Consider the following 15,746-nt stretch of genomic DNA (forward strand, 5'->3'; position numbering starts at 1 on the left):
CTGGAAGTGGGGGCAGACAGGTGGACTGGTGGGCAGCCCTGCAGCGGCCTGTTTGCACTTGGGGAAGAGCCTCCTAGAGAGGACGCAGGCGAGACCCACTATGGGGCTAACTCTCTGTAGAGAGCTGCAAAGACCCCCAGGGGAGAAGACCGCTCAAGAGAAGGGGTATGAGGGCAATGAGCTGAGCCCAGTAACAAAGTCTTCACTGCTGAAGGAAGTGAGGATTCCGAGTTCAGGGTGGAGGCATTCACACACCCCTGGCCGAGCCCAGCCTCTGGGAAGCAGATCCTTGTCTGTTTCCTCAGAAGAGGAAAGACACTACATGTTTCTTTAAAGAGTAGTTCTGTCTGTAAATTTTAACTCAGTGGGGCTCACAAGCCAGCCTGGTTGGCCTTCTTCCAACAGCCAGTCATGCAGCACTGGTCCTTCTCTCCCTGCACCTGAGCGTCACAAAGGGATCACGGCCCCATTCTCTAGACATCTGCAGGTGGGAGGCAGAAAGGCTGTACCTTTCAGAGGAGCTTCCCCAGCCGGGACAGCCCTGCAGACAGGGCGTTCTGGTGACGGACAGGGCATATGCAGGCCTGCAGGGCGCAGACAGCAGCCTGGTGCTTACCCGTCTGTGACACACCTTCTGGAGTTTCCCAGAAACACTGGGCTGCAACTCACAGGTGGAGGCGGTGTGAAGGTCCCGCAGATGGCGGCCAAGCGGTGAAATTCAAATTGTCTTGCTAGTTTGACCTCATTTTTATCTGCTTGGTGGAGAATCCTTGGAAAGATAAGGCGAGAACAGTAATGATCGGTAGTTATCAGTCATGGAGCCACTATCTTGGGCCAGAACTATGCTTAATGTTCTAACCATGTTATTTAGTCCTCATCACAATCCTGAAACTCTGCCTCTTTCTTCCCTTCCTTCTCCTCCTTCTTCCTTCCTATGTGTACATGCCTTGATTAAAGGAAACCTAGAAAGCATAAATATAAATTTGGCAATGAATCTTTTCATTGGACTTGGATATTGCAACAGGCAAAAATAAGCATGTTCTCATTAAAAACAAACAAACAAACAAAGCCTATTTAAAAAAGTGAACACTTGGTAAATATTTGTCAATTCAATTCATGAAACATATAGATGTTAAATGAAAATGCATATGCCCCAGAAATGAAAAAGATGACTTATTTTTGCATAGCACACAGTACCACAGAAAGGCTATATCCCAGGTGGCGCCATGCCCATGTTGTTTTTTTTGTTTGTTTGTTTGTTTTAAGTGGCACCCCCTTCAGGACATCCTTGGAACACTAACTGAGGGCAGGCCACCCAGCAGCCCTCAGTTCATTATAAGTGAAAAATGATTTTTATAGTTTTATGCCTTTTTACCAATCTCTTTGGAAGAAGCAGATGAACATTTACAATTTTAACAGAGAATGTTTATTTTAGAACAGAGAAGCTCGATTAAAAGATCAGCTGGGGCCCAGAACACACATATTTTTTCCGTAGATGCAGCCAAATGTGAGACCGGGGCCTGCGCCTAATTCATCAGAGCCAAGCAACACTCTGCAGGCAGGGTGCAGGGCACCCACCTACTTTTGCAACACTGCCTGCTTTTAAATGCAAACTCCTCGGAGGAGGCCCAGAGGACTGGAGGGAAAGCCACGCTGGCAGTGGACTTGGCCACTCTTGGAGCCAGAAGCCACCTGCACACGGCGTGGTGCTGAGGAATAGCCATCGTGTCCTGGAACCATTTTCTTCTAGAAAACAGCTGCAGTGGGGCTCACCCCCAGGAGGCCAGAGCTGCTGTGAGGGTGAGCTGGAAGGAGGAGGGCTAGGGCTGTGCCTTAGTCTTCTGGGCCTCCAGGGCTCACCGCTGTCTGGTGACTACCCCACTGAATGGAATGCACAGATTCGAGCCCCAGCTTCACTGGGAGGTTCCGAGGGATCTGGGAAAGTGGCTTCTCTTGGAACCTGCTGAATGACAAACCACCCCAAGCTTAGTAGCATAAAATGAAAATGAGCATTTATTATCTTCCATGGTTTGAGTGTCCACAGGGCCCTGCCGGGGAGATTTGGGTCTTTCTGCAATTATCATTACACGGTGGCTGGGCTAGGGTTCGCACGAAAACCTTTCCATTCACAAGTCTGCTGTCCGGCCTGGCGGGTCCTAAAGAGTTGGGGCTGGAACATCTCGGGCTCGTGGGACACCCGTCCCTAGCACAGTGTGATCCCTCTGTGTGGGCACTCCAGCACCGCGGCTTCGGGGCAGCTGCACCTCTTACATGAAGGGTGCTCCTTACACAAGGGTGCTCGTCCCAGAAAGAGGCAGGTGGAAGGCGGCCGTCTTTTGTGACCCAGTCTCACAGGCCACACAGTGACCGGTTCACGACATTGTTTTCCTGGAGGACTTTGAAAGTCCTGCTTATGTTCCAGGGCGATCCCACTTCTTGATGGGAAGAATGTCAAAGAATTTACAGAGATGTTTTGAAAGCTCCCCAGAGCCTCAGTTTATCCACGTTAAATAGGATACTATTACTCCTTGGAATAGACCTTTGGGAGGAGGGATGGGAGGATAAAGGGGGCTAATGCAGATGAACTCAGGTGGCAAAAGTCAAGGCACTGTCCAAACAAAGAAGATGAATAATTAGAAAAAGCTGTCTGGTGTTACTAATTTTCAAATTGGACCATATTATAATATTTCAAAGGCTGAAAAGCAAACATAGTTTTCTCATTGACATTCTTCTCTTCAATAAACAGATCACCTAAGCCAAAAGAATATAATTTCTCCCATAGGATCAACAACAAAGCCACTCTGAATGAAAGAGAGATATAGCCTGTAAGCATTTGTGCTTTTTCCTGAATTTGCCCTTGATCAAAATAAGGTTGCCCAACATTGCTATGCATCTTGTTAACCCCATTGTCAAGCTCAATGTCTTGCAAATATGTTGCTGCTGAGTATGAATGTTTATAAAGGAAAGAATTTAAAAACAAAAACAGAACGGTCATCGGCCTGTTTTTCATGAAATATGATTGTTATTTTTATCCTACATGTAGCAGTAAGACAAGTAAAAAGAGTTTTCCCTTGATGTAGACCGACTGAGTCTGAGGACCCAGGCAGTGTCCCTCAGGACCAGCCAAGAGGGCTCTTGGCTTCGCACAGGATAGAAATCAAATGCAAGCTGGAGAAAGTGCTAGCATGAGCAACAGAAGAGTATACGGAGTGTCTGGGAGACTCCGAAAAGAAAGGTGAATGAGTCTCACTCTTGCTTGGGGTTGGGGTTTATGTTGAAAGGGGTCTGGTGTATGTGTTCTTCCAGGAATCCAGGGTAGGGTCCAACCAAAGGAAATGTCAAGTGAACAACAGGTGTTGTTCCTTAAGTCACTGAAGGTAGGACTGTTGACACCAGTGTCAGCCACGTTTGTTGGCAGAGAATGTGCTGGATGGTGTTTGGGGTCCAGCTTTTTCTCGATGTTATCAGGTGTTGAGGCCCTAGGACAGAAGTTAGAAAATGATTCACTTTCTTGCTTCCCCCTTGAAGTGAAGCTTCTTTGGCTTATTCAGAGGCAAAATATAGAACACGAGTAAATGGGGCCTGGAAGAAACCAGCGGAGACAGAACCATTCTAACATGGAGCCTACTCTGCTTTCCTACCTCACCTTTGCCCATTTCAGCTGTCACATTAATGACAATTCACTCATTTAGGAGTTAGAACTCTTGGTTGTAAGCATTTAAAAAAAAAATGTGAGCAGACTTCACAGAAAGAACTGCAGGGCGCCTCTGGCCTGGGAGCCTTGGAACGTGGCCAGCCTTCAGGCCGGGTCTGCAAGCAGCAACTGGTGGGAAGCATGGTTCTTCAGGACCCATTCACTCATCCACCCTCCCTCCCTCCCCTCCCCTGTTCTCCTGTCTGTTGCATTCCACTCTTCCCGCAGATTGATATCTTTCCTACTTCTCGGTTGATGTGACAAGCAGAAGGAGACTGCTCCATCATTTTCTGTTTCGAGTCCTCCATTCAGCAGGCTTGTCCAAACTAAATTAGATGGAATTTTCGGTGGAGAGGCTATGCTAGGCCCCATGTGGGTCAACATCCGTTCACCTGGGGCGAAGGGTCAAGTCACAGAATGCAGCTGCAAGCTTGCAGGTGTAGGTGGGGGCGAGGGGCATCCCCCATTCTGGTGTCAAGCAATGTACGCTTTAGAGTCTGTGGGCCAGAGACAGACTAGTAGGGCTTTGCAAAATCTCTTTACTGGAAATGAAAAAGAAAACGACACCGAGATGGATTACTGGGAGAAGACTGAAGGCAGGAGAAAAATACGCAGTGAAAATCTAGCATTCGAGCTAGCCCTTCTCAAAGGGAATCAAAAGTCTGCAGCAGTCTCATTTTAATCAAATCAACACAGGGTTCTGAGTAAGAAGGGACTTAGGGAAGCACGCACTTTCATAGTAATATTTAGTGACTTGACCAAAGTCACCTCGCTGACCCGAAGCATCAAAGGAGCAAGACATCCGGGCATGCAGATGTCCCGGGAGAAGTGGTTCATTCTTCCCCCAGGGCCTGCCGTTTGCTGTTTCAAAGGGGGGAGCTCTGAGCCAGCAGCGATTTAATCTTACGCAATAAAAGCTGCGGCTTCTGGGACTTCTGTCCTGTAGTCTTGGCAGGCAGCAGGATGGCCTGAAGCTTATCTCTGCAGCTCAACTGCAACACTGTGACGTTTGCTCTTCTGCCAGCTACTTTCCTTGCCCACTTTTCCAGAAAGGCACGAAGCTGGGAGGTCTGACGCAAACTGCTGCTATCTAGTTTCATGCATCTTCCAGCTACCTTTTCCAACTCAGTCATATAAATATCCTTCCATTTAGGTCTATTCGCCAGCCTGGTGCTTCCCAAAATGGTGGTGTTGCAATTCCACACACCCCCCACTCACCCCCGGGGGTTGCAATGGGCTGTCAGCTATAGAGCAAGTCATGTCTTACTAAAAATAGAGTCCCAAAGTCTACACACAACTTACTTTACAATACATGAATTAAAGAGAACTCAAGTTAATCCCTGTGATATGTCACACTCAGTCACCCGGAACATACTCTCTTGTGAAAGCCCGTAATTGTTGGATGGGAGGGTAAAGGTTTATTTTCAAGGAAGCAATTTTTAGCTCTTAAGGGAAACCACAACTCATGGTGCCTTTCATGAACGTTCCTCTTCAGAGAGTACAAACTTAAGGATTGGGCAGGGTGCCCCCTCCTGCCCCCAACCACGGGTTCATATCCCAGGTCCACCTCTAACCAGCTGCCTGACCTTGGGCAAGTCACCGAGCCTCTCTCTGCTTTCCCCCTAGTAAATTGGAGAGAATAAAAGTATGCAACTTGCAAGTTGTTGTGAGGATTAAATAATTTGTAGGAAAGACACAGAACAGTGCCCAGGATCTGGGAAAGGCAAGTTTTAGAGTAGCTGTTGCTATTTATTATTGGGAGGCTTTTGCTTTTCTGAGGATTTTCCTTTGTGCCCAGAGACCAAACTACATAAAGGACATATACATAAAGGACAAATACATCATACCTGCGCTGAATACTGCCTGCACATAACTTACATAGGGTGCCTCCACCCGGATTTCTTTTGTTTTCAGTATACTTCAAATCCCATGGGCCTCTTCCTCGGCTACCTCCAGAAATATGTCTTGGGCTGGGGTAGCTCCAGGAAAACCGAGATCTGGCACAAGGAGCTGTTCTTCTAAATATTTCGTGACTCTCTTCACTGGCTGCTCACACTCGCACCTTGATTCATTTCTCCTTCCCTACATCCATCACTGTTCAGCTTTTTCTGGCTATTCTGGGAAGGGGGGAGAGAGGAGATTCCTGCTCTGGGTTTTCCAAGCTGTGGCAAAGCTGGGTCTGGGCCAGGGGGAGGAAAAGGAGTCTAGGAGGCGAATCCCTGGCACTCCAAGTTGAAGTTCCCACCTACTTCCCAACCAGCGCGGTGTACTACTGTGTGCTGTGGGTTAAGCTGGTCTAGGTGTTGGAGAGGCTGCAGAAGAGAGATTCAAATAGAGATGGTGTCCTGGACAGAAGCCTGCCTCTGATGTGAGAAAGCCACTCTTGGCTTTGAACGGAGTGACATCTTGCATTTCTTCCTACCTCATTGTTTTTTGTTTTTTTCCTTTTACCACACAGACCCTGCAGAAAATAAATTAATATATGTTGAAAGTCTATCATGTAACCAAGGAATACACATAATTTTTCTTCCTGAGGGTTGAGGGGTCTCAGCCTCACGATTTTGCCGAATCACCTGGGAGCTTCCGTGGCCTCTCTTTCTGATTTCATGCTTTGGGGTGAGGTCTGGGCACTGGTATTTCTTAAAGCTCCCCAGTAGTGTTAATGTTGCCAGAGCTCCAGGGATGGGAGCTGGCTGAACTGTGGTATTCACTGAGCGGCTGTGGCCATTCCCTCACGCCTTCTTCCCCCCCACCCTTCAGGGTCAGGTGACACCAAAGATCCCTCCCACAGAACTCAAAATCATATATTGTGTAACCTTTTAACCAAGTTTTATAAATAGTACGTGGTCTATTGTTATCTACCTCAATATTTTTTTTTGGGGGGGGGCAGTATTTTCAAGACCTGTTTCCAAGATCCATCTTAAACTACTAAAGAAGAATTATTAGGGACATTCAAGAGCTATTACTCAAAATATGACTCCAAAATAAAGAATGAAGGGTAAACTTTGTGAAAATGTATCTATATTGCTTTTCCCATTTTTTTTTCCTACTGGCAAACTCTGTATGCTTCCCTTGAATATCTCCTTCACAAATGCACAGGTTATTAATAAAAAAAGAGGAATTTGAGAAAAATGTTTGTCTTCAAAAAATGAAAATGGAAGCAAAAGCTAGAATAGGTTCCTGTGGTGCGTCAGGCCCTGAGACACCACCACCTGGTGTGGACATGGGTGCTGTGTGCAGTGGGGGTGGGGGGCGGGCGGAGAGGTTGGGGTGGAGGCTGCTGAGGGTTTATTGCTGAGCCCCTTTTCAGGAATTGGGGGATTGCCCTTGGGTGTGCACCCTCCATGGAGCTGCCTTGCTCAGTTTTCCCTATCCCCTCCCCCCTGTAGGCAGCTAGCATCCATGGTTGTCGATGTGTGATCAAAGGCTGGTGTCTCTTGCCGCAATCTGGGATGATCTGGAAGGGCCATCCCAGCTCCAGAGCTCCCTGTTGGGCTCGCTGAGGCCTTCACTGCACCTGCGCTGCGGCTCAGTTCCTCTTCTGCCCAGTCGAGCTTTCCTCCCTCCCTGCTCCCTTACATGTTCTGTTCTTGAGAACGCCTCCCAACAAACCACCTTCATGTGCCCTCTCACCTCTGAGTCCGCTTCCTGGGCAACGGCACCTACTACAGAGCTTTCCTTCAAGAAATGTATGGTCTAACAGAGAAGGTAGAGCAATAAACAGGCAGAGACTGTGTGGTAAGTCATAGGAAAGAAGGGAGTCTAGGTTACTGGATGTATAGCCCAGGAGGCGGGGAGGGAGGGGGAGGGAAGTTGCTGCAGGAACTGGTTTCTAAGTGAGGTGTGAAGGATGAGTCAGTTGTTCTGGAGAACTGCTAGGGGCTGGATAGGCAGGAGTGGGACAGTTCAAGAGAAGAGCGCGTGCATAGGTCCAGGAGGATGGAGGGCACAGAGTGTTGGGACAAGGCGGGGATGGGGCTGGAGAAGAAACAGAAGTGGGAGAGCACACAGTAAGGCACAGATCATGATGGCCTGGTACCTCATGCTGAGGAATTTGGGAGGGCTGAGTTTTTTGCCTTTTTTGTTTTGTTTTTAAGGAGCAACACTGTCAAATTCGCGTACTGCATTCTCCGGACGAGTGATGGGCAGCAAGAGAAGATGCAAAATCATTAATTTAGGAAGTGCTGAAGGCCATGTGAAAAAGAGTGGTGGATCATGGCCATAAGGATGGAAAGAAAGGAATTTATTTGGGAGCCATTCACGAGACAAATCAGTGGGATTCTGTGATTGATGGGATGATGGAAGTGAGAGAGAAGAAATAAGAGTGACTTCCTCGACAGGAGGATAGAAGGAATTGTAGTGCCATTTACTGAGATTAGGACACTAGAAATGAAACAGGTTTGGATTTTTTTTTTTAAAGATTATTTATTTATTTGGCAGACAGAGATCACAAGTTGGCAGAGAGACAGGGGGAAGCAGGCTCCCTGCTGAGCAGAGAACCTGATGCGGGGCTTGATCTCAGGACCCTGGGATCATGACCTGAGCTGAAGGCAGAGACTTTAACCCACTGAACCAACCAGGCGTCCCGGGATTTGGGATTTTAAGGTGCCAAAAATACATGCCAGAGTGATATCGAATGTGCAGTTGTGTTTAGGGAAGGAGATTTGGGCTGGAGATGGAAATATTCATCAGAGAACAGTGAAAATGGTCAGGGAACATATGTAGAGTAAAAAGGGGGAGAAGCTGATTTTTGAACCTGGGGGAGATCAACATTTAGTGAACAAGAGGGAATTTTAAGGGAGATTGGAAAAGAACAGCCAAAGAGACACAAAAACCAAGTGTGTGGGTCAGAAAAACCAAAGGAAGGGTGTGGTCAGATGACAAGATGGAGACTGGGTGGCCTATAAACAACAGAAATTCATTTCTCACAGTTGGAAGCTGGGATGTCCAAGATCAAGGCACTGATAGGTTTGGTGTCTGGTGAGAGTCTCTTTCCTGGTTTAACAGACACCCTTCTTTACAGCATGTCCTTACATGGAGGAAGATGGCAAAGGAGCATGCTAAGACTCTTTAATAAGGACACTAATCCCATCCCCAAGGTCTCTGCCCTCATGATCTAATCACCTCCCAAAGGTCCCACCTCCAAACACCCGCCACACTGGGGACTAGGTTTCAACATGTGAATTCTGTTCTAGGGACACTCCTTTGCATTAGTGAACTTTTGCTGCACCTCCTCTGGAGAATGGGACCAGGAGAATATGGAAGGATTTCAGGAAGCACTTAGGGTCCAGCTGCTGAAGGAAACTATGAATTCCTAGGGATTACTGCCTTCCACATAGTGGGATTTCTCCAGTGTTCCTCAGCAGTACTGGGTGCAGATCTGAAGTTGGGACAGTACCATTTGGCCAGGTTGGTGGGAGAGGAGGACATGCAGTAGGGGAGGTGGAGATCTTGGCAGACAGAGCTGCAGGGATAGGCGTTGGCACTCGAAATGGAATAACCAAGAGACTTAGAGGCCTTGGAGGTTGGGTGGTTTGAATTTTAAACGTAGAGCAAAGCCAGTCAGGGTGATGACAAGGATCCGGAAGAGCCGGATGGATGGATGACACGGAGTAGGAGTGCAGCTCACCAGAGAGGATCTTGGGGGAACTGAGGGGCTGGGTGTTGTTAGACAGGTGGTGTAGTCCCTCAGAGCACTGGAAGGAACTGAGCAGATTGGAGCCAGGGCTAGAGTAATGCCCATGGAGGACAGCTATGACAAAGGGTAGAGCTGCCTTGGAGTTTGGAGAAGCTCTCCAGGAGGCAGAAAGGAGCTCTGGGGAGAGAAGCGGTGGCCTTGTCAGGAATGAACCTGTTGCAGAAGGGGCCTCTGGAAACAGCGGGAGGTGGAGACTACTGAGAAGAACGGAGTGTATCAGGAATGGACTGATGGCCTCAGGGAGCACAAGGTAAGGTTGAGTGGAGGCAACAGTTTAGGGGTGAAAGGCAAAACTGTGCAATGCATCCAGGTGCTTCCCCTGAAGCCTTGAGACAGGAGTCTAGGTCAGTCCCCTACCTGATCCGTGGCTGCAGGCAGGTGAGAGACTCAGTGTTCTAGCTAAGGGTCACCAGAGGCCTGCCAGATGAGAGTAACTCCTGGCCCAAATCAGAGCCTGGGGGTGGAATCCATTGGCTCTCAGTATTTCTAAGGCTCTCAGTATTTCTATGGGGCTTTGAGAGCCAGGAGCCATGTTGAGGTGCTCTGGGCATGTCATATTACAATCATTACTTCATTTACTCACTCATTAATCCGTCTATTTATTCCTGATACTTACATTAGCTGTTTCTTCCCTTCCTCACTCTGAAAGGTCTTAAGATGTTACTATTAGTACCTACTATACAGCGTATCAGCCACATAGGGTTTCAAAACATGCTGTTCCCCACCTGTAATGCCTTCTCTGTGTTTCCTTCTGTTCAAACAAAATCTATTATTCCCACAAGGCCTAGACCCAGTTTCTCCTCCTCCCTGCGAACTCCCCAGTCATGTCAGCCATGGGCCCTTCTCTTTGGAGCTCTTTCAGTACTTACACTCTGGATCACATATTTTCCTACAGAACTACATTTCATTCTAGCTTACCCTGTGTCTCTAACTAAGCTGTAAACCCTTTGGGGTTGGAGACTTAGTATATGAATTTTTAATGTCTGTAATGTCTACTAAGGCACCAAGGACACAGCAAGCCCTTAGCCAACAGGACCTGCAATTTAGGGAAACATGCACCTCTGAGCCTGAGTGGTTTTCCACCATGCCCTGTTAAGTAGAACTAATGATGTGCACCCTGAGTTTCCATGGAACACTCCATTTGAGCAAAAACAGTTTAAATTACAAGGTCAGCTACTAGAAAGAGGCAAGATAAAATCTGAAAAACAATAAAGTAGCAATTTCCATTTGTTCTTCCCAGAGACTAAAGACATACATTGTAACACACTGACAAATTAATGTTGGAGCTTTGCTGAAAGTTGACTGTTACACAGACTTTGTTGCACCCACCCATTTTAGGCTTCTGGGAAAGTGGGCTGGGATTTTGCAGGTTCTTCCTGTTAGGAGCTACTGCTGAGAAATCTAGAACTTACCCCCAAGACACTTCTCCAGTAAAGAGATAAGTAACCTAGTCCAAGAAAATGAGAAATAGAGGCCAGAGTCAAGATTCTCCTTTTGCTTCACTCTGTGGGCAAGAGAGCAAGTGGGAGGAAATGGGGGAAATCGGAAAGTTTTAAAGGGCCTTTAAAATGCCAATGCAGAGAAATAATGAAACTGGTTCTCAGCATAGTCTTCCCTTGACCAAATTTTTCTTTTCATTGCTTATTTAACGTGATTCCCTGGTTGCTTATTTTAATATTGTTAAGCTTTATTTTGGGGCATTTACTTGTCATCTCTTTTATGCTCATTTCCCCTTTTTAATTCCCTCTCTCTCCACCCCCAAAGTCTTTATAAATTATTTTTTTAAGTATAAGTTTTTATTTCAAATGCCCGAAGTGTAGCTTCTAGTGAGAAAGGGACTGGGTTTGCATCCTGGGCACCAGACTAGGGATTCTTCATAAGTGGTTGCTCTGTTGGAATCTGTCTGCCTTGGCTCAGTATTTCTATAATGTCCCATAAGGAAGTTCCTTCATGCTGCATCTGTAACTCTTAAAAAGAAAAGCACATTAAAGGTGGCCACTGACTATAATGCTTAATCCATATTCATTACAATCATTGATTCACGGGATCATCTGTGCACAACAATTTTTAAAATGCAACTTTCAGTTTGTGTTTTTTTGTTTTTTTTTTTTTTTTAAAGCATCCACCATTATGTGGCAGGCACTGGCCTAAAGATACAAATATGAATACAGTGTATCCCGGGCTCTTGTGATAAATGCAAAATGAAATCTGGCATGTAACCTTCCATGACTGTTCTGGTTTCTGCTCTACCACCCACCCTGTGTGAAATATACTTTTTTGGGGGTTGGGATGGAGGGAGGAAGAGCAAGAGGATATGCCTACTGTTTTATCCAGGTTTAATGCCCCACCAATGGGCATTATTTGTAGAGCATGTGTGGAAGCAGGATCCTCAGAGAAGGTCAACTCCTCAGGTAGCTTAGAAGCTGGAATCCCATCCAGTCTATGACTGGTCCAAAGAGCACACAGCTGCCCTTGCTCTTCTGTGATCTACTCCCCTACCTCCTCACATCCATTGGAGACTGTCAGCCTCTGGCAGGGCAGAGTACTTCCTTACTCACCATCCACTGCTTTGAACACTTACTGACCAATTACTCTGATGGAAGTAATTATCAGATACTTTACATACATTGTCTAATTTAATTTTTACAAACCTGTAGGATAGATGTTTCATTACCCCCATTTTAGGGATGAGGAAATTGGCCAACGTCATAGGGCTGGCACATTTCAGACCAAAGGCTGGAACTTTGGCCTAAAATCACCAGGTTTTTGACCAATATCCCACACTGCTCCTCTCTGGGATTCTCTATATGGTCTCTAAGCAAAAAAGAGGTCTCATCAGCCATGGTGGACTTAATCAAAATCCACTGGCTGGGTCTTAAATATATGTCCTCCGTTAATTCAATTCAACAAACTTCCATAGTCAGGCTCTGGGTTAGGTTCTGCAGGTTAGGTTCTATTCAATATGAAACTGAATAGTAAAGACTGTCCTCTAGAAATCTGAGACTGTAGGAGAGAGCTAGAACAAGGTGATTTCAACTGCACTACAAAACACAGGGTTTTGAATCATTTGATTATATAATTTCCTGCATTCATTTACTCATTCATTCATTCAACATGTATTTTCTTGGGTGAAATGGTACCAGTTGAAGGGAGGCAGTTCCTGAATCCAGCCTACCATGTATAGGAGACAGCCAAGCAATCCCGTTGTTCAAATACTAAACTTCCTTTTCCAGGTGTTTTTCCAATCATTAAAAACAGTCAAGAATTATTTATATTACCTTTAACAGACACTAAAGTAGGGTACTTTTAATCTAATCGACCATCAATTCAAAATTAATCCAAGAGGACAACAATGGATCCATCTGACACATTGTTTCAGAAGTCAAGTATTGAAAAGAAAAAAAAAAAAGAATTCAAGTATTCCCTGATTTCACCTGCAATCACTTTTTTGAAAAAGTGTCTAAAAATAGTTGTTCCCTGTTCCAATAAAAACAACAGCTGTAAATCCTAATTCACAAAATACAGAGTATGAGGGATTACCAATTAGCATGGCAACGTTTTTTTTTTTTCCCTTTACAAAAGAATTCTCTGTCGCTTAAAAAGGCGTAACAGTGAATGGATGCCTGTATTAACTTCCCTAATAAAGACGTCGCTCAGTGGAGCAACTTAAGGGTAGGATCCAAAGCCACGTGAAGCCTCTGGAATTATAATGGAAATAATCAAAAGTGACTTGATTTACAAAATTGGGATTTAAGGACAACTTTCTGGAACAAGCCCACCGGACACTGCAAGGTAGGAAATCTTTTAGTTACCCCATAAAGCTGTAGGGCTTTGTGCAAAGAATTTGGGAGTTCGGTGGAATAGAGGGACGAGGGAAACTGGGGTTTGCCTGGTTTTCTTAACCTTGCTGGGCTTCCTTTACTCACGCATTCCGTGCTCTGTTAGAGAAAATACGTTCTCACTACAGTTTTGTATTTTATCAGCAAATAAAGTTTCTCTGCTTTAAGTCACGAGATCACAGCACGCGAAACTTACAGAACATACTTGATAATCTTTCTTTCTCGGGCCGTTCAGTTTGATCACCTTCAACCTGGGTTCCCACCATGGTTTTCACTTTAGGATTGCAACGTCAGGCACACACTTACTTGTGCCTCCACGCTTATCACTTTCCCGGAGATACTCTGCTGCCATTTTAAATCGGGCTGCACGGTCGGTCCAGTCCGTGGAGGGAAGTGCCCTGGGCAGCGTCCCCTAGCAGGGAGACCACACACTGTGGAGTCCGTGAGACCACTGACTTTTCTCTGTTCGCCTCCCAGCGGAGGGGCCCCGGAGGCTGCAGAGGGCCGGCACAGCGCCCCTCGTGGTCGTTCCCGAGCGCCTCCTCCCCCGCCCGGTCCACTCCCGACACGAGCCGCCAGGGCCACGCGGGCTTCGCGGGGCTTCACGCGCACCCTGAATGGGGTCCGAAACTTCGCCGACAGCCCCCACCCCGAGACGGCCCTTGCTTCCTCCAACCACTCCCAGGGGAAGGGGCGGCCGCTCCCGGAAGGCGTTCAGCGCCCGAGCCCCGACAGAACCCCACTCGGGCCCGGAGCAGGGCGGGGGTCCCGGGGCCGCCGCCAGGTCTTAGCCTTCCCGCGCCGGAAGTCCGCGCGTGCGCGCTAGCCAGCCGGGAGCGCGCGTCCGGCGCGGAGGGGCGGCGGGGGCGGGGCCGTGGCTGCTCACAGGGTGTCCCCGCCCCCGCCCCCCGGCGTTCCGCGGTCGCCGTGACAACCGGAGCGGCGGCAACGGCGGCGGGCGCGCGAGTCCGGCGCCGCCTCCCGGCCGTACCGCCAAAGCAAGCAGCCGCCGCCCGGCCTTGCTGCTCTCCCCGCCTCCCGGCCCGCGGGGAGGGAACGGCCCGCCCTCCGCCCGCCCGCCCGCCGGAGAGTGAGCGGCGCCCGGGCCGCCCCGCCAGCCCGCCGTTCCCCGGCCGCCGTCCGGGCGCGCGCAGCGAGCGGGCGCGACTATGCCAAGATGGTCCTGCAGGCGCGGAACAAGCACCGAGAGGCGGCCCCCAAGCCGCCCCAGCCGCCCCGCGCCTCTCAGTCGCCGCTGAGGGGGGCGCCGGACGCCGGCGCCGGGGAGCCCGGGCCCGAGCGCGCGCCCCGGTCCCCCGGGCGCAAGGGCGCCGCGGGCAGGAAGGGGCCCCGCGCCGAGCCCGCCGCGCCGTCCGCCGGGGGCGGGCTCGGGGGGCGCCTGGTGGCCGGGCTGCGCGGGGCGCTGGGCCTGCGGCGCGCGGGGCGCGGCCGGACCTGGACCACGCTCCTGCTAGGTGAGCAGCCCCAGAGCTCGGGCGCCGCCGGGACGCGGAACTTTGAGGCGCGGGCCCCTTTCCCCCTCCCCTAGACTCTCCTCCCACTTCCGCGCCGCCGAGCCCCGCCGCCCGGTCCCCGCCAGTTTGCAGCCCTCTCCGACTTTTCCTGGGACGTCCTCACCTCCTCTTCCCCTCCCCCTCCGCCTGGCTCAGCCTTCCTCGCTCCCTTCCCGTCCGCTCTCCGTCTCCGTTGAAAAAAAGAAAAAAAAAAAAAAAAATGGCCCCGAGATCAACAGCTGCCCGGCCTGGCGGCGAACTGACAGGTCTGCGCTAACGAGACTTGGGCGCCGCTGATTGGCGCGGACCGGCCGCTTTCCCGTTATCTCGGCCCCTGGCCGGAGAATGGTTTGCTTTTGGTTGGAAGCGATGCCGTGGAGCTCAAAAGCAGAAGCACGTTCCCTGTCCTAGAAAGTTGCTAAACTTATAATTAAATTTTAGCGTGCTTTTTTTCTTCTTGGCCGCAAACACTGCCGGTGGTACTTAGTGATTCCTCTCGGCACGTCACTTTCCAGGTTGTGTTGTGCTTGGGGCACTGGAGCTCTAATCCTCTCTGCTGACCTGGGAACATTTTGGTGTGGAGGACTTCCCTCCTTTTCCGCTTCCATGCACCAAATGGATGATGTGCAGCGATGTGCTGGGAAAAAAAAAAAAAAAAAAAGTTGAAAGAGTCACAGGTTGTGGACCGACTTTAGGTATCCTTTGTTTCCTGACTGACATTCCGATAAGGCGAGTTGTAGCAGTTTAGGTAATGGGCCTAATTTTTCTAAGCCAGTAAAATGTAATACTGCCTTTAGTATATAATACCGTTAATGGGCTTTGGCTACTGCATTATTTAACTATTGGTGATTTATGCCTAATTATCCTTTCAAATTCCCTCAGTGGCCCAAAACAATTTGGATTTCAATATAGGCGAAGGATTAGGACTCAGCAATTCGGCTTCCCCTGACATAACATCCACCACTAGAAGCCGCTCAGTTATAAAAGGCCAGAGTCATCTC

General features: G+C 48.7%; 1 protein-coding gene and 1 long non-coding RNA gene across 4 annotated transcripts in view; one reads left to right on the forward strand and one right to left on the reverse strand.

The window, feature by feature from the left end:
* Positions 1 to 1,403: 1,403 nt before the first annotated feature.
* Positions 1,404 to 15,698, reverse strand: LOC309845027. The gene is made up of 2 exons (XR_014300994.1): positions 14,870 to 15,698; positions 1,404 to 1,963 (listed from the first exon to the last, which is right to left on the reverse strand). It is a non-coding gene; the product is annotated as an uncharacterized lncRNA (long non-coding RNA).
* The window catches only part of DPY19L1 (dpy-19 like C-mannosyltransferase 1), a 93,742-nt gene continuing 92,165 nt past the window's right edge, over positions 14,170 to 15,746 (forward strand). For all 3 annotated transcript variants that reach the window (XM_082692475.1, XM_082692476.1, XM_082692477.1), the window contains exon 1: positions 14,170 to 14,706. In XM_082692475.1, coding sequence (XP_082548601.1) covers positions 14,409 to 14,706 — 298 coding nt within the window. In that variant the 5' untranslated portion in view covers positions 14,170 to 14,408. The remainder of the gene's footprint in view (positions 14,707 to 15,746) is intronic.

This window comes from Mustela nivalis (genome assembly GCF_964662115.1).
Source record: "Mustela nivalis genome assembly, chromosome: 12".
NCBI lineage: Eukaryota > Metazoa > Chordata > Mammalia > Carnivora > Mustelidae > Mustela > Mustela nivalis.